Source organism: Meriones unguiculatus, chromosome X (genome assembly GCF_030254825.1).
Source record: "Meriones unguiculatus strain TT.TT164.6M chromosome X, Bangor_MerUng_6.1, whole genome shotgun sequence".
In the NCBI taxonomy this organism is placed as follows: Eukaryota; Metazoa; Chordata; class Mammalia; order Rodentia; family Muridae; genus Meriones; species Meriones unguiculatus.
The window spans coordinates 17,357,167-17,383,518 of NC_083369.1; the positions used below are offsets into that span (position 1 = coordinate 17,357,167).

The 26,352-nt window shown below is 38.7% G+C and overlaps 1 protein-coding gene and 1 pseudogene across 1 annotated transcript; one reads left to right on the forward strand and one right to left on the reverse strand.

The window, feature by feature from the left end:
• Nucleotides 1-1,119: 1,119 nt before the first annotated feature.
• Nucleotides 1,120-25,974, forward strand: LOC110540871 (uncharacterized). The gene is made up of 6 exons (XM_021627664.1): nucleotides 1,120-1,177; nucleotides 1,684-1,852; nucleotides 20,451-20,698; nucleotides 22,424-22,563; nucleotides 25,305-25,456; nucleotides 25,935-25,974. Exons 1-6 carry the CDS (start codon nucleotides 1,120-1,122, stop codon nucleotides 25,972-25,974), a joined length of 807 nt encoding a protein of 268 aa, XP_021483339.1.
• LOC132650261 (small nucleolar RNA SNORA17) lies at nucleotides 18,351-18,459 on the reverse strand (annotated as a pseudogene).
• Nucleotides 25,975-26,352: the final 378 nt, after the last annotated feature.

Sequence of the window (26,352 nt, forward strand, 5' to 3'; positions counted from 1 at the left end):
CACAGCTGTAGCCAATGGCAGCTCAGCTCAGTGTACAAGAGGGTTCCCCAGTAATAGGAACAGGGACCATCTCTGACATGAACTCAGGCGCTGGCTCTTTGATCACCTCCATCTGAGTAGGGAGCAGCCTTGCCAGTAGACAGAGGAAGACAATGAAGCCATTCCTGATGAGACCCGATAGACTAGGGTCAGAGGGAAGAGGAGGAGGACCTCCCCTGTCATTGGACAGGGGGAGGGGCATAGGAGAAGAAGAGGCAGAGAGAATGGGATTGGAAGGAGATGGGGGAGGGAACTACAGCTGGGATACATAAAATGAATAAACTGTAATTAATAAAAATAAAATAAGAATTAAAAAGATCCCCATTATCCTTGGCTAGGACAAATGAAAAACTGTCTCTGTAATAGCAAACTGGAAAACAAAAAAACAGGCCTACATTCTCTTTTACTTAGGAAAGGACTGGGTAACCTTCCTCAAACTTGAGTCTACATATTTTCTACCCTTTTTTTCCATGACATTCTAGAAATTATATGACAATCACAGGCATGTAGGGGAGAAAATTAGGTTTCTTACTCACCCTGATTTGGCTAGGCTATGAATAAACTCCTTTTTCTTTACTAATTTCTGTTTCATAATTTTTAAAAATACAGTGAAACCAAGATGGCAGATTATGCACCTAAACAACTGGCAACAATATGTGAAACATCACAAAATCTGAAAGAAAGAAGTGTAGACCATTTTTAGAACGTACTAGCTTATTCAACGAAGACTGAAGCTTTGTGTAAACTACCCAAAAATGCTAGTAGTATCATAATCATTCATTCTATGCACGAGAGAAATGAGCTTCTCACAGTAGTCTGGGACAAATATCAGCTCTTCTCTAACTACATAAATCATAAAAAAAGCCCAAAAAGTTTAAAAATAAAATAATGCTTAATTTTAAACTATGCTGCTGTCTCTAGTTCCCTATCTTAAGCATTTTAAGGTTACAAGAGTATGAATCTCATAGTAGGTGTTATGATGTCATACATTCTATAACCTCTGAACTCTGCTTCTAGAGTATATTAGAACTGCTGTTGCCTCGGGATTTCCACAACACAGATCTTGCCAGTTGAACCAGAATGAAGGCTCTACTTTGGCTTTACTCTATTTTGTGTTTTGTTGGCGACAGCTGTGCTCGTAAGTCATAGCTACCTGGGCATCCTTATGTATTCTTTCCTTTCTATGTCCAAAGACCATTATCCTGTTCTTCTTTTCCCCATTTTCCTTTTCCCTTTCTGAATTAGTTCAACCTCCTTCTTCTCCACCCCCTCTCATTCTCTTCTCCCCCTTCCTTTCACTTTCTTCTCTCTCCCATAACTTTTTCACCTGCTTTTTTAATTCCTCTGCATCAGACAGGACATCTTTGCCTACTTTTCCTTGCACAAATCTTGTTTTAGTTTGGTGTAAATGTTCAGAGAAGAAGAGATGTAGCATCAGGTTGTGGTCATGGTGGAAATATAACACATCTACTCACATACAAAAAAATGACACATGTGAAGGAAGTTAAGCCACATTGAATATGCAACAGAAACTTTCTAGCTGAATTTGAGTAGATTAACTAAAAAATGAGAAAGATCATCAGCATTGAAAATATTTTTAATGTTATGTTCATTCATTCTTATTCCTATCATACCCCTTTCCAGTGTTCCAAATTCAGGGACAGAATGTGAATTCAAATGCAACAGTTAAAGAACTACCATCATTGGATAACAATATTAACATACCATGGCTGGCATCTATGCCTGGAAATTGCCAGGGTATTGTTCTCACTCCATGGCTGATTCTTTCTACAGCTAACTGTCTGAAAAAATCGTAAGTAGGGGTTGGAGAGAAAGAATGTTCTTGTGTCTTGGATATGATTAAGTGAACTTTTCTTTTTGGGACTCCTGCTGGGGGTTTATTTCAGAGAAACTTAATGAAGAAGATGCCGATAAGAATCACTTTCTGGTACTGAAATGATGTAATGAGCTTGTTATTTTATGTAGCCAACACCTGTCTTCTCACACTTTATTTTTCCACATTTTTCTTCCTCATTCATTCTATTGAAAATTAATTGAATGCCCACCATGGTCATGCTCAAAACTAAGTTCTGGGGAGTCATAGGTGAAAGGTATTATATCTAGGGTAGGAGAGGTGTATCAGTGGTTAAAATGTGCCTATAATCAAACCCGATGACCTGAGTTTGACTCCTGGAAAGAGAGTGAACTCCTGCAAGTTGCTCTCTGAGTGCTACACACTTGATGTGGCATACATAAAAAATGAATTAATAACATAAAATGATTTTTTTCAAAAGGAAAGATAAAACCTTTATTCTTGAAGGCATTAGTCTTTCATCAAAAATAAAGGATGGTCTTTTGTGCCATCTGAAGAGGTTGGATTTTATCACACATATAACAAAGAAACAGAAATCTTAGTTTGGGATATGGCAATATTAACTGATGTTATAACCAGAATTTGTTCATATTTATTTAATCATGTATCAGTTCAGTTACAAAACCTTGTTCATCCTTTTCTCCCTAATGTCATGTCATTTACACCTTTGTCCCCATTCCATTTGGCCATTGCTTTAATTCAGATATTCATGATGCATAACTGTTCTTCAGTCTGTCACTTATATTCTTCTTGTCTTTTTAAAATAATATTTTAATTAATTTTCAAGGCTTTACATACAATTTATTTTGATCACATAATTCCACCCACTCCCAGGTCCACCCCCACCTCCCTAACCACCCAAATTTATCTACTCTTTCTATTTTAAGATTCATGGAGTCCAAACTATATTCTTCAACTACTCTTGTGTGGGGTGCCTACCCTTGGATGTGGTCATCCTACCATTTAAAAACCAACCAACCAACCAACCAAACAAACAAACAAACAAACAAACAAACAGAGTCTTCTTCCAGTAGCTACCAAATGTCAGCAGTTCTGCAGATAGGAGTGAAACTTAATGCCAACCTTTTTTACCTTCCATACTAAGGCTTTTTTTTTTCTAGCTTGAGTTTGCACAGGTCTTATGCATACTGTCACAGTTGCTGACTTTATAAATGCAACTTTGCTGTTATACCTGGAAAACACTGTTCCCCTGGCCTCTGGCTCTTAACTTTTTGTCTCCTCTTCTGTGACAGTCCCTGACCCTTAGAATAGAGGTGCGAATTAAATGTTATGTTAAGGGCTGAGCACTCTGCAGTCTCCTATTCTCTACTTGCTGACCAGTTGTGGTTCACTGTTAAAGGCCGTCTTCCACAAGAAGCTTCTCTGATGAGAGTTGAGAGATGCACTGATGTATGGGTATAGCAATAAGTTATTAGGGGTGGCTTTAATACTGTGTTCATTTTAGCAAAATAAGAGTAGGAGGTTCCTCCCTTGGATCTATGACTTATCTAGCCACAGGTTCTTGGTCCTGTTAATGGTGCCAGGTATGGGTTCCCAGGCCTTAAATCTGATCAGAAACTGGTTGATTACCCTAATAACATTGGGTGGTGGGCATATCTTGCCAGACCAATCCTTTTTATAGATTAACAGGTTCACAGCTGGTTAAGACTGATGATTACTTTTCTTCTCTGGTAGTGTGCATAACAGCACCTTCCAGCACTAGATAAGCTATCCCATAGGGATGACGCCACCACATGAGTATCAGCTTGATTTCTCCATGTTTATAACCCAGTTATGTGGTGTCTTCTGCAATAGAGTCAGTTTTACCATCAATTTCTGGGGGGTAACCAAGATCAATAACAGTAACAATCACTTGGGGAACTATGGAACACCATTGACCAACAACTGAAAAAGAGGTAACCCATTCTTGGTACTGTTTTTTTTTTTTTTTTTTTTTTTTTTTTTTTTTTTTAAATTTATAGCATGTGGTGCTTAGTTGGAATATTATCTCCCCTGTTACAGGGTAACCCGACTTAAGCTTTTTGTATATACATATGTATTTATCTTAGGAAGCACCTACAGTAGCAGGTTTCCTATGTCTTTTCCAAAATGCCTGTAGTGTTCCCATCCCTCTATTCTGTCACCTCTCCTGTTTTTCCATTAACTGTTCCATTTAATTCTTCCTGTCCCATTATTCTTTTTCCCTCTATAACACTATATTTTATATTCCTTCTCTTGAAAAATCCTCTTATCCCCCTAGGCCACTACTGGTTTCATAACTTCTAGGGATATACAAAACACAACACACAAATCGAAAGATTCAAAGTTAATATCCACATACAAGAGAATACATGTTATGTTCGCCTTTCTGGGTCTGGGTTACCTCATCCAGGATGATACCCCATCCATTTACCTAAAAAAAAAAATAATTTTTTTTTTCAGACAGGGTTTCTCTGTATGTAGCTCTGGCTGTCTTTGAACTCGCTATGTAGATCATTCTGGCCTCTAAATCAGAAATCAGTCTGCCTCTGCCTCATAAGTTCTGGGATTAAAGGCATGTGCCACCACAACCCAGCTTTAAAAATGTATAGCTCTGGCTGGCCTGGAACTCGTGATCCTCCTGCCTCAGCATCCTTCAGCGAATCCTATGGGCATGTACCACTGCAACCAGCCATTTATCTGAAAATTTTATAGTTTCATTTCTTTTAATATGTGAATAACATTTCATCCATTGTGCGACTGTCCCACATTTTTCTTATCCGTTCACTATTTGATGGCTGTTACTGTTTCCTGGCTATTGTGAATAGAGAAAAAATGAACATGGATTATAAGTATAACATGGATTATAAGATATACAGTCCCTTGGATATATATTAATAAGTGGTATAACTGGATTGTGTGGTGGTTCTCTTTTATTTATTTATTTTTTTTGAGGAACCACCACGCTACTTTTCATTGTGACTGCAGCATTTTGTACTCACACCAATAATGACTAAGCATTTTCCTTTTCTACATACATGTCAGCATCTACTGTCACTCAGCATCTACTGAACTTGGCTCTTCTGCTTATGGCAACATTAAATCTTAAAAATATTTTTAATTTGTATGTTCCTGATGGCTAACAATGCTGAACATTTAGAAAAACTATTTTTTCCAGCCTACTGCATTTTATCTTTTGAGAACTCTCATTCCATGTCCCGTTTTTAATTGTGTTGTGTTCTTTTTTTTTAAAAGATTTATTTATTTATTATATATACACAAGATCTCATTATGCACCAGATCTCCTTATAGGTGGCTGTGAGCCACCATGTGGTTGATGGGAATTGAACTCAGGACTTTTGGAAGAACAGACAGTGCTCTTAACCTCTGAGCTATCTCTCCAGCCCTTTGTGTTGTGTTCTTAATGTTTAGTTCTTTTGAGTTCTTTGTATATTCTAGACACTAACCCTTTATATAGACACTAACATCTGTATAACCTTGATGTATAGCTGGTAAAGATTCTTTTCCATTCTGTTGTTTGCCTCTTCACTTGAATGATGGTATCCTTTGAGGTATAGAAACTTTTTAGTTTCACCTGATCCCATTTGTCAATTGTTGGAGTCCTGTTCAGAAAAATCTTTCTTGTACTTATAAATGCAACCATATCCCCTACTTTCTTATTTTAATCAGATTCAGGATATCATGTCTTATGTTGAGATCCTTGATCCATTTGGAGTTGAGTTTTACAAGATGAGAGATAAGGATCTAACTTCATTCTTATACATATAGATATGAAGTTTGACCATCACCATCACCATTTGTTGAAAATGCTCTTTTCTCTAAAGAGTATTGTTATTTTCTTTGTTAAAAATCAAATGGTCACACAGAGGAAGACAATGCAGCCACTCCTGATGAGGACTGATAGACTATGATCAAATGAAAGGGGAGGAGGACCTCCCCTATCAGTGGACTGGGGGAGGGGCATGAGTAGAGAAGAGGGAGGGAGAGTGGGATTGGAGGGGAAGAGGGAGGGAGCTACAGGTGGGATACAAAGTAAATAAACTGTAACTAATAAAAATAAAAATAAAAAATATCTTAAAAATTAAGTGGTTATAGATCCATGTACCTATTAAAATGTCCTCAGTTCTTTCCATTGATCAATGTGTCTGTTTTTATGTCAGCATGATACTGTTTTATTACTATAGTTTTGTAGTACAACTTAAAATCAAGGATGGAGATACCTCCAACATTTCTATTGTTGTTCAGGATTGTTTGAGGTATTTGCTTTTTATGTTTCTAAATGAAATTTAAGACTATGATTTCAATTTCTGTGAGGAATTGGGTTGGAATTTTGATGGGATTGTATTGAATCTACAGATTGCTTTTCATAGGGTGGCCATTTTGACCATGAACATTTGTTCATATCATGGTCAGTATGAGCTGTCATTTGAGTTTTTGATTTTAGCAGTTCTAATGGGTGTAAGCTGGAATATCAAAGTAGTTTTGATTTCCATTTCCCTGATAGCTAAGGATATTGAACACTTCTTTAAATGTTTCTCAGTCATTAGATTCCTGTTGAGAATTCTGTTTAGATTCATACTTATTTTAAAATGTATTATTTAAATTTTTGATATTTACTTTTCTGAGTTTTAAAAATATATTTTAGATCTTAACTCTCTATGAGATGGTTAAAATCTTTTTCCATTCTATAGGCTTCCCCTTTCTCCAAATGACAGTGTCCTTTGCCTTAAAGAAGCTTTTTAGCTTCATGAGTGCCCATTTATCAATTGTTGATCTTAGTGCCTGTGATATTGGTGCTCTGTTCAAAAAGTCTCTTCGTGTGCTAGTGAGTTCAAGGCTATTGCCCACCTTATCTTCAATCAAATTCAGGGTATCTAGGCTTCTTTTGAGATCCTTAGTTCATTAAGATTTGAGTTTTGTGCAGGGTGATAATTACAAACCTAATTTCTGGCTTCTTTATAAAAAATTAGGTGTCCATAGGTATGTAGATTTATGTCTTGGTCTTCAATTTAGTTCATTGGTCAGTATGTCTATTTTTATTGCCGTAGCTCTGGAGTACAATTTGAGGACCGGTGTGGTGATACCTCCAGCAGTTCTTTTATTATTCTAGACTGTTTGAATTATCTTGGGTCTTTTTGTTCCCATATGAAGCTGGGATTTTTTTCTTTCAAGATCTGTGAAGAATTGTGATGGAGATTGCATTGAATCTGTAGATTGCTTTTGGTAGGATGGCCATTTTCACTATATTAATCCTACCTATCCAGGAGCATGGAAAATCATCCCATTTTCTGATATCATCTTTAATTTCTTTCCTCAGTGTCTTAAAGCTTTTACTATAAAAGTCTTGCAATTACTTGGTTAGAATTACCTCAACGCATTTTTCTTTTGAGGCTATTGTGAAAGGTATTGTTTCCCTGGTTTCTTTCTCAGTCTGTCATTTGTACATAGTAAGGCTACTGATTTTTATTGTTAGCTTTGTATCTTGATACTCTGCTGAAAGTGTTTATCAGGTGTAGAAGTTTCTTAATGAATTTTTGGGGTCTTTAATGTATAAAATAATGTCATATGCAAATAAAGATACTTTGACTTCTGCCTTTCCAATTTATATTCCCTTGCTCTTTTTCAGTTGTCTTATTGCTCTATCTAAGACTTTAAGTACTATATTGAATAAATATGGACAGAGTGGACAACCTTTTCTTGTTCCTGATTTTAGTGGGAATGCTTTGACTTTCTCTCTATTTAATTTGATGTCGGCTATAGGCTTGCTATAAATTGCCTTTATTATGCTTAGGTATATATCCTTTGTATCCCTAGTCTCTCCAGGATTTTCATCATGAAGGAATTTTGGATTTTGTAAAAGGCCTTCTCTGCATTTAATGAGATAATCATGTGGTTTTTTTTTTTTTGTTGTTGTTGTTTTTTTTTACTTCATTCTGTTTATGTGATGGGTTTCATTTATCAGTTTATGTATCTTGATCCATCCTGAGATGTCTTGGATGAAGCTGACTTGATCATGGAGAATGATATTTTTGATGTGTGTGTGTGTGTATGTTTTCATTAATTTATTTATTTAATCACTTTACAGCCTGATCACAGCCCCCTCCCTTCTCTCCTCACAGTCCCACCCTCACATACCCTTCCCCATTCTCCGTGTGTGTGTGTGTGTGTGTGTTTTGATTCTGTTTGCAAGTATTTTATTGAGCATTTTTATATCTATGTTCATAAGGGAAATTGGTCTGTAATTCTCTTCCTTCATGTAGTTTGGGTATCAGGGTAATCATGCTCTCATAAAAAGAATTAGGCAATGTTCCTTATGTTTCTACTGTGGAATAATTTGAGGAGAATTGGTATTAATTATTTTTTTAAAAAATTATTCTATTTTATTTTTAATTACACTTTATTTACTTTGAATCCCCCCTTTAGTTCCCTCCCTCCTCCCCTCCCAACCCCTCCTTTCCTCCTCCTTCTCCATGCCTGCCCCTCCTCAAGTCCACTGGTAGGGGAGGGTTTCTTTTTCTTCCTTCTGATCCTAGTCTGTTAGGTCTCATCAGGAGTGGCTGCATTGTCTTCCTCTGTGGCCTGGTAAGGCTGCTCCCCCCTCAGGGGAAGGTGATCAAAGAGCAGGCCAATCAGTTTGCGTCAGAAGCAGTCTCTGTTCCGATTTTTATGGAACCCACTTGGACACTGAACTGCCATGGGCTACATCTGTACAGGGGTTCTAGGTTATCTCCATGCATCGTACTTGGTTGGAGTATGAGTCTCAGGAAAGACCCCTGTGTTTCTGATTTTGTTGATATGGATAATGTCTCTTTGCCATTTAGTTAATTTGGCTAAGGGTTTGTCTATCTTGTTGATTTTCTTAAAGAACCAGCTCTTGGTTCCATTTATTCTTTTATTTGTTTCTAATTTATTGATTTCAGCCCTGAGTTTGATTTTTTCCAGCCATCTACTCCTCTTTGGTGTGTCTGCTCCTTTTTTTCCTAGGGCTTTTAGGTGAGCTATTAGGTTGCTGGCATGAGATGTTTCAAATTTCTTCTTGTAGGCACTTAATGCTATGAACTTTCCTCTTAGCACTGCTTTCATTGTGTCCCATAAGTTTGAGTATGTTGTGCCTTCATTTTCATTGCATTCTAGGAATATTTTTATTTATTTCTTTATTTCTTCCCTGACCCAACTGTCATTGAGAAGTAAGTTGTTCAGTTTCCATGTGTGTAGGCTTTTTGTTATTTCTGTTGTCGTTGAGATCCACCTTTAGTCCATGTTGGTCAGACAGAATACATAGGATTATTTCAATCTTTTTGTATCTGTTGAGACTTGTTTTGTGACCAACTATATGGTCTATTTTGAGGTGCTGAGAAGAAGGTAAATTCTTTTGTGTTTGGGTGAAAGGTTCTGTAGACATCTGTTAGGTCCATTTGATTCATGACCTCTGTTAGAGTCATTGTTTCTTTGTTTAATTTCTGTTTTGTTGACCTGTCCTTTGTTGAGAGTGGGGTGTTGAAGTCTCCCACTACTAATGTGTGGGGATCTATGTGTGGTTTCAGTTAAGTATGGATCTATTTGCATTTTTCTACATGTAGACATCCAGTTAGACCAGCACCATTTGTTGAAGATACTATCTTTTTTTCATTGTTTAGTTTTGGCATCTGTGTCAAAAATCAGGTGTCTATCAGTGTGTGGGTTTATTTCTGGGTCTTCTATTCGATTCCGTTGATCCACCATTCTGTTTCTATGCCAGTACCATGCAGTTTTTATAACTGTTGCTCTATAGTACAGCTTGAGATCAGGGATGGAGATACCTCCAGAAGATATTTTATTGTAGAGGATTATTTTAGCAATTCTGTTTTTTTTTTTTTTTTTTTTTTTTTTTTTTTTTGTTATTCCATATGAAGTTGAGAATTTTTCTTTCAAGGTCTGTAAAGAATTGTGTTGGTAATTTGATGGGAATTGCATTGAATCTGTAGATTGCTTTTGGTAAGATGGCCATTTTTACTATGTTAATCCTGCCAAGCCATGAGCATGGGAGATCTTTCCATCTTTTGATATCTCCTTCTAATTCTTTCTCCAGAGACTTGAAATTTTTTCCATGAAAGTCTTTGACTTGCTTGGTTAGGGTTACACCAAGGTACTTTATGTCTTTTGTGGCTATTGTGAAGGGTGTTGTTTCCCTAATTTCTTTCTCAGCCCTTTTTTTTTTTTTTGTATACAGGAGGGCTACTGATTTTTTTGAGTTAATTTTGTATCCTGCCACTTTGCTGGAGGTGTTTATCAGCTGTACGAGTTCCCTGGTAGAATTTTTGGGCTCACTCAGGTATATTATTATATCATCTGCAAATAGTTATATGTTGACTTCTTCCTTTCCTATTTGTATCCCCTTGATCTCCTTCAATTGTCTTATTGCTCTAGCAAGGACTTCAAGAACTATGTTGAAGAGATATGGAGAGAGTGGGCAGCCTTGTCTTGTCCCTGACTTCAGTGGGATTGCTTTAAGTTTCTCTCCGTTCAGTTTGATGTTGGCTATAGGCTTGGTGTATATCGCCTTTACTATGTTTAGATATGTGCCTTGTATCCCTGATCTCTCCAATACTTTAAACATGAATGGATGTTGGATTTTGTAAAATGATTTTTTTTAGCATCTAAGGAGATTTTCATATGTTTTTTTTTTCCTTTCAGTTTGTAAATATGGTGGATCACATTGATGGATTTCCATATATTGAACCATCCCTGCAAGCTGGGATGAAGCCTAGTTGGTCATAGTGGATGATATCTTTGATGTGTTCCTATATTCAGTTTGCAAGTATATTGTTGAGTATTTTTGCATCAGTGTTCATAAGGGATATTGGCCTGAAATTCTCTTTCTTTGTTGGGTCTTTGTGAGGTTTATGTACCAAGGTGACTGTGGCTTCATAGAATGAGTTTAGTAGTGTTCCTTCTGTTTCTATTTTGTGGAATAGTTTGAAAAGAATTGGAGTTAGCTCTTCTTTGAAGGTCTGGTAGAATTCTGCGCTGAAACCATCTGGTCCTGGGCTTTTTTTGGATGGGAGACTTTTGATGACCGCTTCTATTTCCTTAGGGGATATATGACTATTTAAGTATTTTAACTGGTCTTGATTCAGCTTTGGTAAGTGGAATCGATCCAGAAAATTGTCCACTTCATTTAGATTTTCAAATTTTGTGGCATATAGAGTTTTGAAGTATGTCCTAATGATTGTTTGGATTTCTTCAGTGCCTGCTGTTATGTCCCCCTTTTTATTTCTGATTTTGTTGATATGGATAATGTCTCTTTGCCATTTAGTTAATTTGGCTAAGGGTTTGTCTATCTTGTTGATTTTCTTAAAGAACCAGCTCTTGGTTCCATTTATTCTTTTATTTGTTTCTAATTTATTGATTTCAGCCCTGAGTTTGATTTTTTCCAGCCATCTACTCCTCTTTGGTGTGTCTGCTCCTTTTTTTCCTAGGGCTTTTAGGTGAGCTATTAGGTTGCTGCATGAGATGTTTCAAATTTCTTCTTGTAGGCACTTAATGCTATGAACTTTCCTCTTAGCACTGCTTTCATTGTGTCCCATAAGTTTGAGTATGTTGTGCCTTCATTTTCATTGCATTCTAGGAATATTTTTATTTATTTCTTTATTTCTTCCCTGACCCAACTGTCATTGAGAAGTAAGTTGTTCAGTTTCCATGTGTGTGTAGGCTTTTTGTTATTTCTGTTGTTGTTGAGATCCAGCTTTAGTCCATGTTGGTCAGACAGAATACATAGGATTATTTCAATCTTTTTGTATCTGTTGAGACTTGTTTTGTGACCAACTATATGGTCTATTTTGAGGTGCTGAGAAGAAGGTAAATTCTTTTGTGTTTGGGTGAAAGGTTCTGTAGACATCTGTTAGGTCCATTTGATTCATGACCTCTGTTAGAGTCATTGTTTCTTTGTTTAATTTCTGTTTTGTTGACCTGTCCTTTGTTGAGAGTGGGGTGTTGAAGTCTCCCACTACTAATGTGTGGGGATCTATGTGTGGTTTCAGTTTTATTAATGTTTCTTTTACAAATGTAGGTGATCTTGTGTTTTGGGCATAGATGTTCAGAATTGTGATGTCTTCTTGGTGTTTTCCTTTGATGAGTATGAAATGACCTTCCCCATCTCTTTTGATTAATATTGGTTGAAAGTCTATTTTATTAGATATTATAATGGCTATTCCTGGTTGCTTCTAGGGTCTATTTGCTTGGAAAACCGTCTTCCAGCCATTTACTCTCAGGTAATGTTTATCTTTGTGACTTAGGTGTGTTTCTTGTATGCAACAGATTGTTGGGTCTTATTTACGTATCCATTCTGTTAGTCTGTGTCTTTTTTATTGGAGAGTTGAGTCCATTCATGTTGAGAGAGATTAATGACCAGTGGCTGTTAGATGCTTTGATTTTCCTGTTGGCTATGGTAGTGTGTTTCTGTGCTTGTCTACTTTTAGTTTTGCCCTAGTGAGGTTATTTGTTTCCTGTGTTTTCCTGAATGTAGTTAGTTTTCCTGGGTTCTATTTTTCCTTCTCGTATCTTCTGTAATGTTGGATTTGGTTGTAGGTATTGTTTGAATTTGTTTTTGTCACTGATTATTTTGTTTTCTCCATCTATGATGACTGAGAGTTTTGCTGGATATATTAGCCTGGGCTGACATCTGTGTTCTCTTAGGTTCTGCATTATATCAGTCCAGGCCCTTCTTGCTTTCATAGTCTCTGCTGAGAAGTCTGGTGTGATTCTGATGGGTTTGCCATGATATGTTACTTGGCCTTTTTCTCTTGCAGCTTTCAGTATTTTTTTCTTTGTTCTGTATAATTACTGTTTTGATTATTATGTGGTGGGAGGATTTTCTTTTCTGGTCTAATTTATTAGGTGTTCTGTAGGCCTCTTGTAATCTTATAGGCCTCTCCTTTAAGTTAGGAAAATTTCCTTCTATGATTTTGTTGAAGATATTTTCTGGGCTTTGGAGAAGGGAATCTTCTTTTTCCTCAATTCCTATTATTGTTAGGTTTTGTCTTTTCATATTGTCTTGGATTTCTTGGATGGTCCGTGTCAGGAATTTTTTGGATTTAACATTTTCTTTGACAGATACATCAATTTCTTCCATTCTATCTTCTACACCTGAGATTCTTTCTTCCATCTCTTGTAGTCTGTTGGTTATGCTTACCTCTGTAGTTCCTGTTTTCTTCCCTAAATTCTTCCTCTCCATGATTTCCTCCATTTGTGTTTTCTTTAATTTTTCCAATTCTATCTTCAGATCTTGAGTTGTTTTGTTTATTTCCTTCACCTGTCTGATTTTATTTTCCTGTTTCTCTTTTAGTTCCTTTAACTGTTTGTTTGAACATTCCTCTGTTTCTTTTATTTCTTTCAGTGATTTAATTATTTCTCCTCTGAAGTCTACAAACTGTTTGGCTGCATCTTCCCGTATTTCTTCACGGATGGCCACAATCTGTTTGATTTTGTCTTCCTCTAATTCTTTACGTATTTTATTTGTTTCCTCTATTATCTTCTTCATCAGCATAGATGTAAGGTCATCTTCCTGAATTTCAATTATACTGGGGTGGCCAGGGCTGCTCGCCCCTGGATGGCTGGGTTCTGGCGATGCTATATTGCTCTGTCTTTTGTTGGTTGAGCTTTTACGCTGACCTTTACCCATTGGGCTCCTCTCTAAGCTGGCAACTGAGGGCTCTGCTCTGGTCTGGAGGCTGGGCACCTCATTCTGAGCAGGAAGTTGTGTGTCCCTGTCTGGGATGGTGTCTGGGGGCGCTGCTCTGGTCCTGAGACTCTGCACTCTGATCTGGGCTGGCAGTGTGTGTCCCCTTCTGGGCCAGAGGCTGTGCCCACCTCTCTGGGCTGGCAACTAAGGGCTCCACTCTTGGTTGGAGGCTTGGTTCCTCACTCTGGGCTAGAGGCTGTGTCCCCCAAGTCGAGATGGTGGCTGGGGTCACCGATCTGGGCCTGAGGCTGTGCACGCTGATCTGGGCCGGCAATTGAGGTCTCCGCTCTGGTCCGGTGGCTGAGCGCCTCACTCACAGAGTGAGTGTGTGTGTCCCGGTCCTTCATGGTGGCTGGGGGTGCCGCAGAAGGCTGTGTGCTCTGATCTGGGGCAGTGGGTGTGCCTGCTGGTCTCCAGGACCTTTTCCAGGTATTGACTGGGTGACTTGAGGTCGGTCCCAATTGATTTCCAGTAGGCTTTCCTCTCACCTGGCAATCACAAACACTGGTGTTTTAGGTCACAGAGTTCAGTCTCCTGGTTCCTGTGCCAAGACTCCTATCCTGCTCCTCAGACACAGTGTCCTCCTGGCGCCGCCATCTTGTCCCTGTCTGACATTAATTCTACTTTGAAAGGTTCTTAGAATCCTGTAATGAATCCATATGGCTCTGTTTTTTTTTTTTTTTTTTCTTTACTAGGGGTTTTAGATTTGTTTGAATTGATTACCTGATCTTGATTTAACTTTGCTAGGTTGTATATATAAAGAAATTTATCCTTTTTTTCAGATTTTCCAGTTTCATAGAGTACAGATTTTTTTTAAAAGTGTGTCCTTATGATTCTCTGGATTTCCTTACTGTTTGTGTGTGTGTGTGTGTGTGTGTGTGTGTGATGTCCTCATTTTGTCTCTAATTTAATTAATTTATACCTTCTCTCTCCTGCTTTTTATTAATTTATCTAAGAGTTTATTAGTCCTTTTTATTTTCTCAAGGAACAAACTCCACATTTCACTAATTCTTGGCATTCTTCTTCTTTTTTATTGATTGATTGATTTCAGCCCTGTATTTGATTATTTCTTATGGTCTGTATTTTTTGGGCATATCTTCTTTTTATTCTAGTGCTTTCAGGTGTGTGATTAAGTTGCTAATATGAGATCTCTAAATTTTTTATTTAGGCACTTAGCTCTATGAACTTGCCTTTTAGTACTGCCTTCATTGTGCCCACAGGTTTGGGCATGAATGCATTTTCATTCTCATTCAGTTCTAAAAGGTTTTTAATTTCCTTCTTGATATCTGTCTTGACTCTTTTTTTTTTTATTCAATAGTGATTTGTTCAATGAGTTTGTGCACTTACCATTTTTTGTTTTTGCTTTTTTTTCGAGATAGGGTTTCTCTGTGTAGCCTTGGTTGTCCTGGACTCACTTTGTAGACCAAGTTGGCCTCAAACTCACAGAGATCCATCTGCCTCTGCCTCCCTGAGTGATGGGATTACAGGCATGCACCACTGTATCTGGCTTCCTGTTGTTTCTATTGTTAATGTTCATCTTTAATCCATGGTGGTCAGGATTAATCCAGGTGCTTTTTCAGTTTTCTTTTTCTTTCTTTTTTTTTTTTAGAGCATTTTTCTTTATTAATTACACTTTATTCACTTTGAATCCTACCTGTGGTTCTCTCCCTCCTCTAGTCCCAATCCCTCCCTTCCTCCAACCTCTGCATGCATGCCCCTCCCCAAGTCCACTGATAGGAAAGGTCCTCCTCTCTTTCCTTCTGATCCTAGTCTATCAGATCTCATTAAGAGTGGCTGCGTTGTCTTCTCTGTGGCCTGGTAATGCTGCTTCCCCCTCAGGAGGCGGTAATTAAAGAGCAGACCACTCAGTTCATGTCAGAGACAGTCTCTTTTTTCAGTTTTCTTAAACCTGTTGAGATTTGCTTTGTGTCCAACTGAGTGGTTCATTTTGGAGAAGGTTCTATGAGGTGCTGAGAAGAAGGTATTTTATTTTGTGTTTGGGTGAAATGTTCTGTACATATCTGTTAGGTCCATTTGATTTATGTTGTCAGTTAGCTCCAGCAGTTCTATGTTTAGTTTTTGTCTGGATAGATAACTGTCTATTGGTGAAAGATGAGTACTGAAGTTACCCGTTATTCCTGTGTGAGGGCCAATATGTGATTTTATCTCAAGCAGTGTTTTCTTTTATAAGCTTGGTAATAACCCTTTTATTTGGTGCCTAAATGATTAGAACGCAATATTCTCTTGGTGGAGTTTTACCCTCATGAGCATGTAGTGTCCTCCATCTCTTCAGATTAGTTAGTTTTGGTTTGAAGTTTATTTTGTCAGATATTAAAATAACTACACCTGCTTACTTCTTGGGTCCATTTGCTCGGAATATCTTTTTCCATCTTTTTATCCCGAGGCGGTGTCTATCCTAAATGTTCAGGTGTATTGCATTGATGCAACTGAAGGATGGATCCTACTTTCTAATCCAGTCTGTTAGTCTGTGCCTTTCTATTGGGGAATTGAGCGTATTGATGCTTATTGATTCCTGTTATTTTGTTATTATGGTGTGAGTCCCCACTTTCGATTTACTGTTCTGGAATTATTTATTCCTTCTGTTTTCTTGGTGTGGTTAAGCTCTTCACACTAAAGGTCTCCTTCTAGCACATTCTGTAGGGCTGGATGTGTAGACAGATACTGCTTAAATTTGGTTTTATTATAGAATATTTTTCTTTCTCCATCTATTATGATTGATAGCTTTGCTGGGTACAGTAATCTAGTATGAAAATTTGTGATCCCTTAAATAATGTGTAGAACATTATTTCAGGCCCTATTGGCTTTTAGATTCTCCTCTGAGAAGTTGGGTGTTATTCTAATGGGCCTACCTAAGTTACTTGGTCTTTTTCCCTGTATCATGGGGAATTTCATTTCTCATCCTGTCCATCTGGTGTTCTGTATACTTAGGAAATGTTTTTATTGGCTCTTTGTGAATTTCACATCATGCACCACAATCCTACTCATCTACCCTTCCTCTCATACCCATCCTTCACCACTGCAACCTCCCTCCCCTAACCAGAGAAAAAAAATCTTATTGTGGAAGCTGTAGTAGGTCACAGTATGTCCCATAGTATATCCTTTTGTCTACACTTCTTTGCTTGCAAATGTTCCATTGCTTTTGCTACTCCATCAATACTGTAATCTCACTGGGACTCCTGTTGTTACCATGTGTTTGGAGATGCTGTAGTTTTGGATCTGTAGGACCAGCCCCTTCATATACTACAGCGGTTCATCAATGGTATAGATGTTGGGGTGGCCAATTCAAAGCCCTGGATCTGGGCGTGAGAGGTATCTGAGAGATATCTGAGCTGGTCAGCTCCCCAGCTCTTCTATTTTCATGCTCTCAGGGGCTGGTTCACCTACAACCTCCACATTTAGGGATGGGCCTACTGTGCTGCCCAGATGAGGTACAGGGCCTGCTCTCCCAAGTGCTGCAGTAGTTGAGGGAAAGCTCTCCCACTCGGATAACCTTGGGTCCAGCTCTCCTGCTTGCTATAGGTGGCAAAGGGTAAGAGGGGGCAATTCTCTCTTGCCCATGTCACTGCACGGCAGACAAGTGGTGGGGTCAGCTCTCTCATCCTCATGCCCTCAAGGTTAGCTTGCCTGCACCCCTACCACTGGGGTCAGCTCTACGTGCTGCCCAGATGAGGTGCAGGGCCTGTTCTTCCATAGTACTTCAGCTGCTGAGGGGCAGAGACAGCTCTCCTGTTTCCATGATCCCAGGGCTAGGTCTCCCACCTGCTGCAAGTGGTGAGAGGTGAGGGGAAAAGGACAGTTTCTCTCTATCATCCACGCTATCACGTGGAAGATGAGTGGTAGGTCCAGCTCTCCCATGCTCATATTCTTGGGGCTCTCTGACCCACAACTCCTGTAATGTGCAAGGCCCACTCTCCCTAGTACTGCAGCTGGCTAGAGGCAGAGGCAGATCTCCTGCTGCTTTCATGGTCTCAGGGCCAGCTCTCCCACAATGCCCAGGTGAGGGGTGGGGCCAGCTCTGCACAACCCTCAGACATCAACATGTCCCTAGGTAGTAGCCCAAACCAGGAATGTCTGCCTGGCCTTTGGTAGTAACAGACCCCTGGTACTGTAGGATCATGGACCCAGAGACATGGTCTCTGGTGACAGCACAGGCCAGGACCCCATCATGGTTCCAAGTGGGACCATTGGGTACTCACATCAGGCTGTTCCTCACTACCCTCTGGTCTCAGTTCTGTCTCTCTTCATTGTGCTCACATCCTTCTGTTTCTCTTTCATTTCTCCACTAGTTGTTCTTAGTGGTGCCTGTGGTCTCTGAATATCTTGAGTCATCTGACTTGGGCCATCTCAGGAGTTGTTTCTGGAGTGTTATGCCCTGGTCATGCATGATGGCAACTGGGCAGAGGTTATCTCTGGCATGGTCTGACCCTGAGGCCTGCCCAGCACTAAATTGGTAGTAATTTTAGGCTAGTTTCCTGTCTGGAACCCATGGTGCCAATCTGGTTGTTGTCTTGATCTTGCTCCTCTCCCAGGCCTGCCCAAGTGGCCTCATGTGAGTGTTGTATGTCTCAGTATCCATCCTGCCTGGGGCCTGTAGTCCCAGGTGGGGTTCTTTTAACCCACTGTCCCCGCTCCTGGGAGCTCATCCAGGCCTGCATGGCACCAGACTGGTGATCATCTCAAGCTCACTTTTTTTCAGGAAATGTTAGGCTACTAATCATTCAAATGTTCACAGATCAGAACACTGACCGTAGACATAGTCTCTCTTTTTTTTTGCTATCCTGTGTCCTTCTTATACCTTGATATAAAGTATCCCTTTCTTTATTTTGGGAAAATTTTCTTCTATGATTTTGTTGAAAATATTTCTACTGCCTTTGACTGGGGTTTCTGACCTATTATTTGTAGATATGGTCTTTTCTTAGTGTTCCAGATTTCCTGGATGTTTTGTGTATGGAATTTTTAGATTTAACATTTTCTTTGACTGAGTTGTCCATTTCTTCTACCTTATCTTCAATGCCCAAGATACTCTCTTCCATGTTTCATACTCTGTTGATGAGGTTTACCTTTCATGTTCTTGACTTCTTAAATTTTTCATTTCCAGTTTTATCTCAGTTCAAGTTTTCTTTAGTGATTCTGCTACTAATTTCGTATCTTGAACCATTTTCATTATTTCATTCCATTGTTTGTGTTTTCACATATTTCATTAAGGTATTTATTCATAACCTCTTTAAGGTCCTTGCACATATTCATAGAGGCTATTTTGAAATCACTGTCTTGTGCTTCAGCTATATTGCATTTCTCAGGGCCTATTGTAGTAGGGTTGTTGCTGTGGTCTGGTGGAGGTATATTGTCTTGGTTGTTAATGTTTGTGTTTTTCTGCTCACCTCTAGGTATCTGGAGTTGGGATCACTGAGGTGATTCTAGGTGTTGGCCTTGTCTTTGTTGGGTGGGTGTTCTATTCCTTAGTTTCTGTTTCCCTCTCTTGGTCTTAGGAAATGTGTGGTAATTGTGGGTTTCATGGTAGAGAGTGCTTCTTCATGTCAGTTGATGACAGAAAGCAGTAGAGGTGACTAAGAGGAAAGGCTTAAAGGGGTTTCAGGAAAGAGCTAAGAAGATCCTGTCTACGCTGAGAGGCAGGCTCTCTGAGAATTACAGGTAGGGTGGAAAGAGGAAATTTTGAAAGTTGCAGGAGGACAAAGAATAATCTGGAGAGACATGGATGAATGGACTAGGAGAATTTTGGGTCTGAACCAGGTGTTGTAGTGTCCGGTGAATAGAGTTGAGGTGGGAGAAGGGACACTTGTAAGGAAGTAGTTACCAGGCTTAGGGTGAGAATAGAGATATTATCAAGAAGGACAGGAAGGTTAGAGTAATAACATACCTGAGTTCCTACCAGGTTTGGCCAATGGGACCCTGGATAGAACATGTTTTGAAGTATCAGGGGTTAGCATAAAAGGATGAAGATGGGATACAAGGCAGTCAGAGAAAGAGAGAGAGAGAGAGAGAACTCACAGGAAGGAGGAAATCTGTGTTCACACCAAGGTTTGGTAGAGTCCCCAGGGAATGGAGGCAGAGTAGGAGGACAGGGTCCTGCAAGTATGCAGCTACAGAGCTGGGGATGAGACTGGAGAGATTTTAATGGAGGACAGGAAAGAGAGTAAAAATCACCTACCCGAATCCCAGACCAGTGTGCTCACAGGGAGCTCCACATAAAAAGTTTTTCTAGGTATCACTGGCTGATAGAAGGCTGGGTCAAAGCAAGTTTGGTGGAGTCCCCAAGGATGGAAGGTAGGGTAGGAGGAGAGGCACATGCAAGCAGTCTGTTACAAGATTGGGGATGAGACTGGAGAGATTGCAGTGGAGGACAGAAGGGAAAACAGAAATTGCCTACCTGAGTCTGAGACTATTGTGGACACTGGGGGTTCGAGGTAGAAAGTCTGGGTTTATTTTCAACTTGGAGAATGTCAAATGTGAAGCAGACTTTGAATATGCAGTCCCTCTTTTCTTAATTTCTGGAACTCATTAAGATCCAGTATACAAAGAAACTTTTTGAGAATCAAATAGTTGGTAGTATAGCAGTAGAAATGTAAAGGAACCAAAGGCCAATAAAAAGCCTTATAACAGGCACTACGTGGCCTGGAATTAAGATAAGGTTGTGATGTCAAATAAATGAAAAGTTGGGCTATTTTGTAACTTTGAATTTGACCTTTGCTGCCAAACAATGCCTTTCATAAGATAGTATATGTGTAATTATTTATTATTATTAATAATACATTGCTGCGTATCCTTGTCTTACCCTAGAAAACTGTCACACCTGGACATTTCAGGAGTTAATGACCCAGAAAGTATTCCACATGGCCAAAGACTCTGCCTCCATCCCAAGTTTAATCCCCCAAATGAAAATGATCCGGTAAAAGCAGATATTGGCGTAATTATTCTTGAACAGCCTATCAGTGGGGATAAGATACCATTATCTCAGGCCTCTAATATAACCTTGAAGAGCTGCTCCAGGTGTCAATTCAGACGCTGTGATGTGTATGAATATCAGAGTAAGTAAAAGGAGTCAGGTGAAATTGTTTTATGATTTTGGTTACAGTAATATGACTCATTTTCTAAAGAAATTAAGTCTCCAAAGTAGGAAAAATAATGTCAAAGAAATAGTGGAGGTCTTTTAGTTCATATCAGCTGAAAGATTACCTGTGAAGCATGAGAAATGGGATATGCCTGGATTTAAGTCTTTATTTTTGTTACAGAACTTTCTATACCCAGATATTTTCACTCTTTCTTGTTGCTGTGATGAAAGACCTAACAGTTGATTTGAGATAGGATAGATTTTTTTTTAAAAAAAGATTTATTTATTTTTATTATGTACTCAATGTTCTGTCTGCATGTACACCTGCACGCCAGAAGAGGGCACCAGAACTCATTATAGGAGGCTGTGAGCCACCATGTGGTTGCTGGGAATTGAACTTAGGACCTCTGGAAGAGCAGCCAGTGCTCTTAACCTCTGAGGCATCTCTCCAGCCCAGAATAGATTTATTTTGACTCATGCTTTCAGAAAGTTCCATATGTGGCTGCTTGTCCTTGTGTACTGGGCAAAACAATACAGCAATTGGAGCATGTGGTAGGGGCTGCTCTTCACTTCTTGGTGATCAGGAAATAGAGAGAAGGGAAGAGTATAGGAAGGGGCAGGAGCAAGACATTTGCCCAAGAGCATGTCCACAGTTAGCTACTTCTCCAAATAGGATACACTTTAAACCTTTAACTATATCTCAGTACTGTTATCATATTATATCTGTAAGTGATGAATTCATTGTTTTGTTCAGAGTAGTCATGAGCTAGATGTTTGGAAAGGCCATAAGACATACCCAGAGGTGGGCTTTACTTAGTACTCCAAGGTGTTTCTAAGTCCAGTCAACTTGATAATCGAGAGTAACCATCAAGCCAGGCAGTGGTGGTACACTCCTTTAGTCCCAGCTGTTGGGAAGCAGAGGCAGGTGGATCTCTGTGAGTTTAAGGCCAGCCTGGTCTACATAACAAGTTCAAGAACAGCCAGGGCGACACAGAGAGAAACTCTGTCTTGAAAAACAGAAAAGAAAAGACTAACCATCACAACAGGTTGAGGAAGGTGTGAATGGTTCAGAAAACACAAGGTAAGGAGATGTCTAAAGAGAGAAGAGAAAGGAAAGGGGAAAGGAAAGAAAAGAAAGGGAAAGGGGAAAGGAAAGGAAAAGGGAAAGGAAAGGAAAGGAAAAAGGAAATGAAAGGCAAAAGGAAAGGAAAAGAAAAAGGAAAGGAGAGGAAAAAGGAAAGGAAAGGAAAAAAGGAAAGGAAAGGAAAAGGAAAAGGAAAGGAGGAAAGGAAAAGGAGGAAAGGAAAAGGAGGAAAGGAAAAGGAGGAAAGGAAAAGGAGGAAAGGAAAAGAAGGAAAGGAAGAGAAGGAAAGGAAGAGAAGGAAAGGAAAAGAAGGAAAGGAAGAGAAGGAAAGGAAAGGAAGAGAAGGAAAGGAAAAGAAGGAAAGGAAAGGAAGAGAAGGAAAGGAAAAGAAGGGAAGGAAAAGAAGGAAAGGAAAGGAAAAAGGAAAGAAAGGAAAGGAAAGGAAAGAAAAGGAAAGGAAAGGAAAGGAAAAAGGAAAGGAAAAAGGAAAGGAAAGGACAAAAGGAAAGGAAGGGAAAGAAGAATGACTGGGAAGATGATGCAATTGAATTGAGAGTGGTGACAAACCAGAGACTGGCTGCTTTGGGTCTCAGCATCATCCCTTGTGTACCCCTTTAGGTAGCAAGAAGCTTGGAACTACCAGAGTAAAGAAGATAGAAGTGCAGCTGTTAGATTTCACAAAATGCCACCATCAGCGTTCCTCTCTGGAGAAGAGTGAGGGCTTGTGTATTCAGAGTCAACCACGGGAAGACTGCTGGGTAAGCATACACCAGAGAAATATTAAGAACAGGAAGGAAACATAAAAATGTAGAAGTCTTCAAATATGCAAGTAAATACTAACAGGACATAAAGAAGTTGGTGCCAGGCAAATACACAAATCTGGGAAGTTTCTTTAGACATTTGAGAGGCATAGAGTTTACACAAGGAAGGCTTTAAAAACAAATGAGAAATACAGTAAGAAAGGAATCAATGGGCACACAACTACATTTTGCCTCTCTGTTTCTAATTTTATTATTGCCTCTCTGTAGGTACTATCATGAGCACAGTACAGCTCAAACTTTGCTGTGGGGATGTTGAAAAGGCACAGATGTAACTAAGTTTTCATGTAGGAAAGCTATAGAAAATAATTCCCTATGCAAGAAAACTTTTAGATATTAACATATCTTGGACAATTTGAAATCTCACAGGCAAATAATATTGAAAGACTTCAAAGGAAGCATTAACTTGAACTGTGGAGATCCTGGGCTGAATTACTGAGTGATATGACCAGTCTTGAGTGCTAAGTCTTGAGAGATGAGAAGTACTTAGTTAAGCAAGAATGCATGGAAAATTGTTCAAAACCTTGTTTCAAACTGAGATGAAGAAATAACACATGAGAAATTGTAGAGTTAGTAGCTAGTGGAAGATAATTGCAGGGGATGAGATGAATACCACTACTATTCCAGGAACCATATATTGAATATCCGGTCTCGAGTTAGTTTCTAGAAACACACGGTTGCAAGAAATTTCAAGCAAGCACTGAGAGGCTATTGTTTACTTAGATAGAAAAGAAACAGATGAGAGCAGTCCTTAGAATGACAGGCTGATAGTGGAGATAACGGAGCCAGAGTGGTCACAAACATCAGAGAGCTTACAGTAGTATAGAGGTGGTAGAAAACTCATCAATGGTCCCAGCACCCAGAGCTCACCTTCTTGTACAGAAGGCAGAGAATAATATCCCCGTAGGACAAATAAGTACGATAGATATCTCCACAGTATGAAGTTAGCACTGAGAGGAAAAGGAAGGTTACTTTAAAGTGTGTTGAAGTCAATGTTTCAACTACTATTTAAAGACAAGTAAGAATTTACCAAATCGGTTAAGAAGTATAAAATGAAGTGATGGTATTCAGGCCAAATGAAGCAGAAGCAGACAAGGGTGAGAAATGTAGAATACCTTGGATTTGGGGGAAAATGTGTTATTCAGGGTGTGAGTTAGGGTGGATGTGAGCGACAAGTACTCACAGGGCAGATTACGAATGTGTTGTTACTTTATAACATAAACTACTATGTAGGGAATGGGGAGACATGCAAGGATTTTGACACCAGAAATGTGACAAAGTTTATATTGTGAAGTTTACTCGTAGTTGGTGTGAAAATGCCCTAAAAGAGAAGAAACGTGCAATAACAATTGGAGAAATTTGAAATAACAGTTTTCAAGATAGAATATTTATATACTCTTCATTCTTACAGAGTAACTTTATCTGAACTAAGGTAATGGCAGTGAGGATAGGGAAGCTCATGGTCTCATGAGTTTGTATGTTTTTGAGAGGTGATCAAGAACAAGTAAATAGTAACACAAATGATATTAAATATTTTGAGTAAAAGAATTAAAATATAATAAACATAGAGCAGGGCTTATTATAACTTTGAATTTTGTGTGCTACCTGAAAGAACTGGGCTCCAAAGACAGTATTAGTCTAAAATACTTGCAACATAAGATAGAAGAGATTTTGTCTATATAATCCCATTTAATACAATTAGGTAATCAGAAAAGGGACTTGTTTAAAGAAACAATAACAGTGTTTGAACAGACTTAAGGAAGATGTGATGAAGCAAGTCATTTGGATATCAGAGCAGTGTTACAAGTATGGTGTAAAGAAAAAGCTAATGCAAAGATTTTGCTATGTAAGTACGTCTGGAATATTTAAATAACAGAAAAGAGAAGTCAAGTGGCTATAGCATCCTAGTCAAGCCAACAACACTAGGTGGCATAAAGGTGGCAAGAAGCATTGCAAAGGTCTTCTAAGCTATTAAAACAACCACTGTTAACATTGTGAAGACTTGAAAGCACTCACTGGAGAGTTTTTACACAGATGTAGTGGTCTTCCTTAGATTTTAAGTGGATAAGTTTGGATGCTGTGTTCAGATCACATGTGAGAAGGACAAGAACTATGCCTTTTCGTAAAGACACTGTATTTTTTTTTAACAAAAATAGGCGCCCACCTATATAAGAATTATTTAATTTAAATATTAACATAACTCTTTGGAAATTAAAGTAATAGAATCATTATTTATTGATGGGCTGGTAACATAGTGTGGAGGAAGGAGAGGCAATGAGAATGATTTCGAGTTTGTTTTTTTTTAATTTTTAAAAGGACTTTTGAAAGAGTGTTGTGACTGTTACTAGGGAAACAAAACAAAGGAAGATTTTGCGTGAAGAAAGTCATTGGTTCTTTTTGGTTTTCACATGAAGTTTGATATAACTCTTAGAAATCCATGATCAGTGCTGATAAAATTATTGATTATAAGAGTTTGAAATTTTACAATTAGTACAAACGCTTTCTATATTCTCTTATCATATATTTCAACTGCGTGTGCCCATGTCCTACACTGGTAATTTTTGGGAGCTGCTTGATAATAAATATTAATTGATTTTTTTCTCTCCCTCACATAGTGTAAGAATTGTATGCATAGTAGACTTGAGAGTAAGTGACACATATTTCTTGGTTTCCTTATTCAGATACAGAGAGCCAGCCCTGTCCTATGTCTCCTAAAGAACCGCTGGGAACTGGTGGGCCTCATACAAAAAACTTCAAGGATATGTCAGAATCCCACACTCGTCATTAAAACAGCTCCCTACCATTCCTGGATGAAACGATTAATCAAGGCATCTAAGAAACTACTGAATCCTGCTTCCCCCTTACACTGTAAGATAATGCATGAAAATGAACTTGTCCCCCAAATCAAAAACGGCCAGAATTATATCCCAACCATGTCCTCCCGTAATTCTTCCCCCAGGTCTTTGCAACGAAACACAGGCACTTCTCGACAAACCAAACGTATCAGACATTTCCCAACAATCTTTAATTTTAGTGATATGAATTCTTTTCCTGATACTCATACATTGTTCCTTGATAAAACCCACACCACCCTAGCTGCCAGATTTTTAGCTGAGCAAAAAAAGTCATCGCCTGTTGCTGTAGTTCCAGAACATTCTGGAAAGAATTTAATTCAGAATCATCAGAATACCTCTCCACCTAATATAGGCTATTCAGGTAAATCTTCATTATCTCAGCTTATTTCTGACGCAGCTATATCATATACTTCTCCTAAATCTGATAGAACTAAATCCTTGGATTCTGGAATGAATAATGCTGATGAATCTTTTGATACGATTATGGCAACTATAATTAAACAATGGACTCCACCTGTAGAAGAAGAAGTGAAGCCCTTGAAATCCAAAGAGTTAGGTACAACTGATGATTCTGATATATATGAATACAATTCTATTTTGAGGGCCTTGTCAAATAGATCTAAGAATCAACATGCAAGTAAGGCCAACTTAGCACCAAACTTTCCTTTATCTGAAAAGGAGGGACCTGGGGAACTCCTTACTTCAGGCGGAGTTACTAACAAAACACCTCTGTCCATGGAGTCTCTTTTAACAAATAACACTTTGGATATGTACCCTTTAAAAAGTAGAATGCTTCTGAAACAAGGTGGTACAATCGAGCCCTGGACTTCTTCCTTTGATTATAATGCTGGAAGTTCTCAAGATCAACCAGATT

Bases quoted from the DNA above. Each gene is read 5' to 3' on its own strand.
- LOC110540871 (XM_021627664.1), top strand. From the start codon at position 1,120: ATGAAGGCTCTACTTTGGCTTTACTCTATTTTGTGTTTTGTTGGCGAC. The intron at 1,853-20,450 runs GTAAGTAGGGGT...GTCTTACCCTAG, and splicing joins GCTAACTGTCTGAAAAAATC to AAAACTGTCACACCTGGACA. The intron at 22,564-25,304 runs GTAAGCATACAC...TTCCTTATTCAG, and splicing joins AACCACGGGAAGACTGCTGG to ATACAGAGAGCCAGCCCTGT.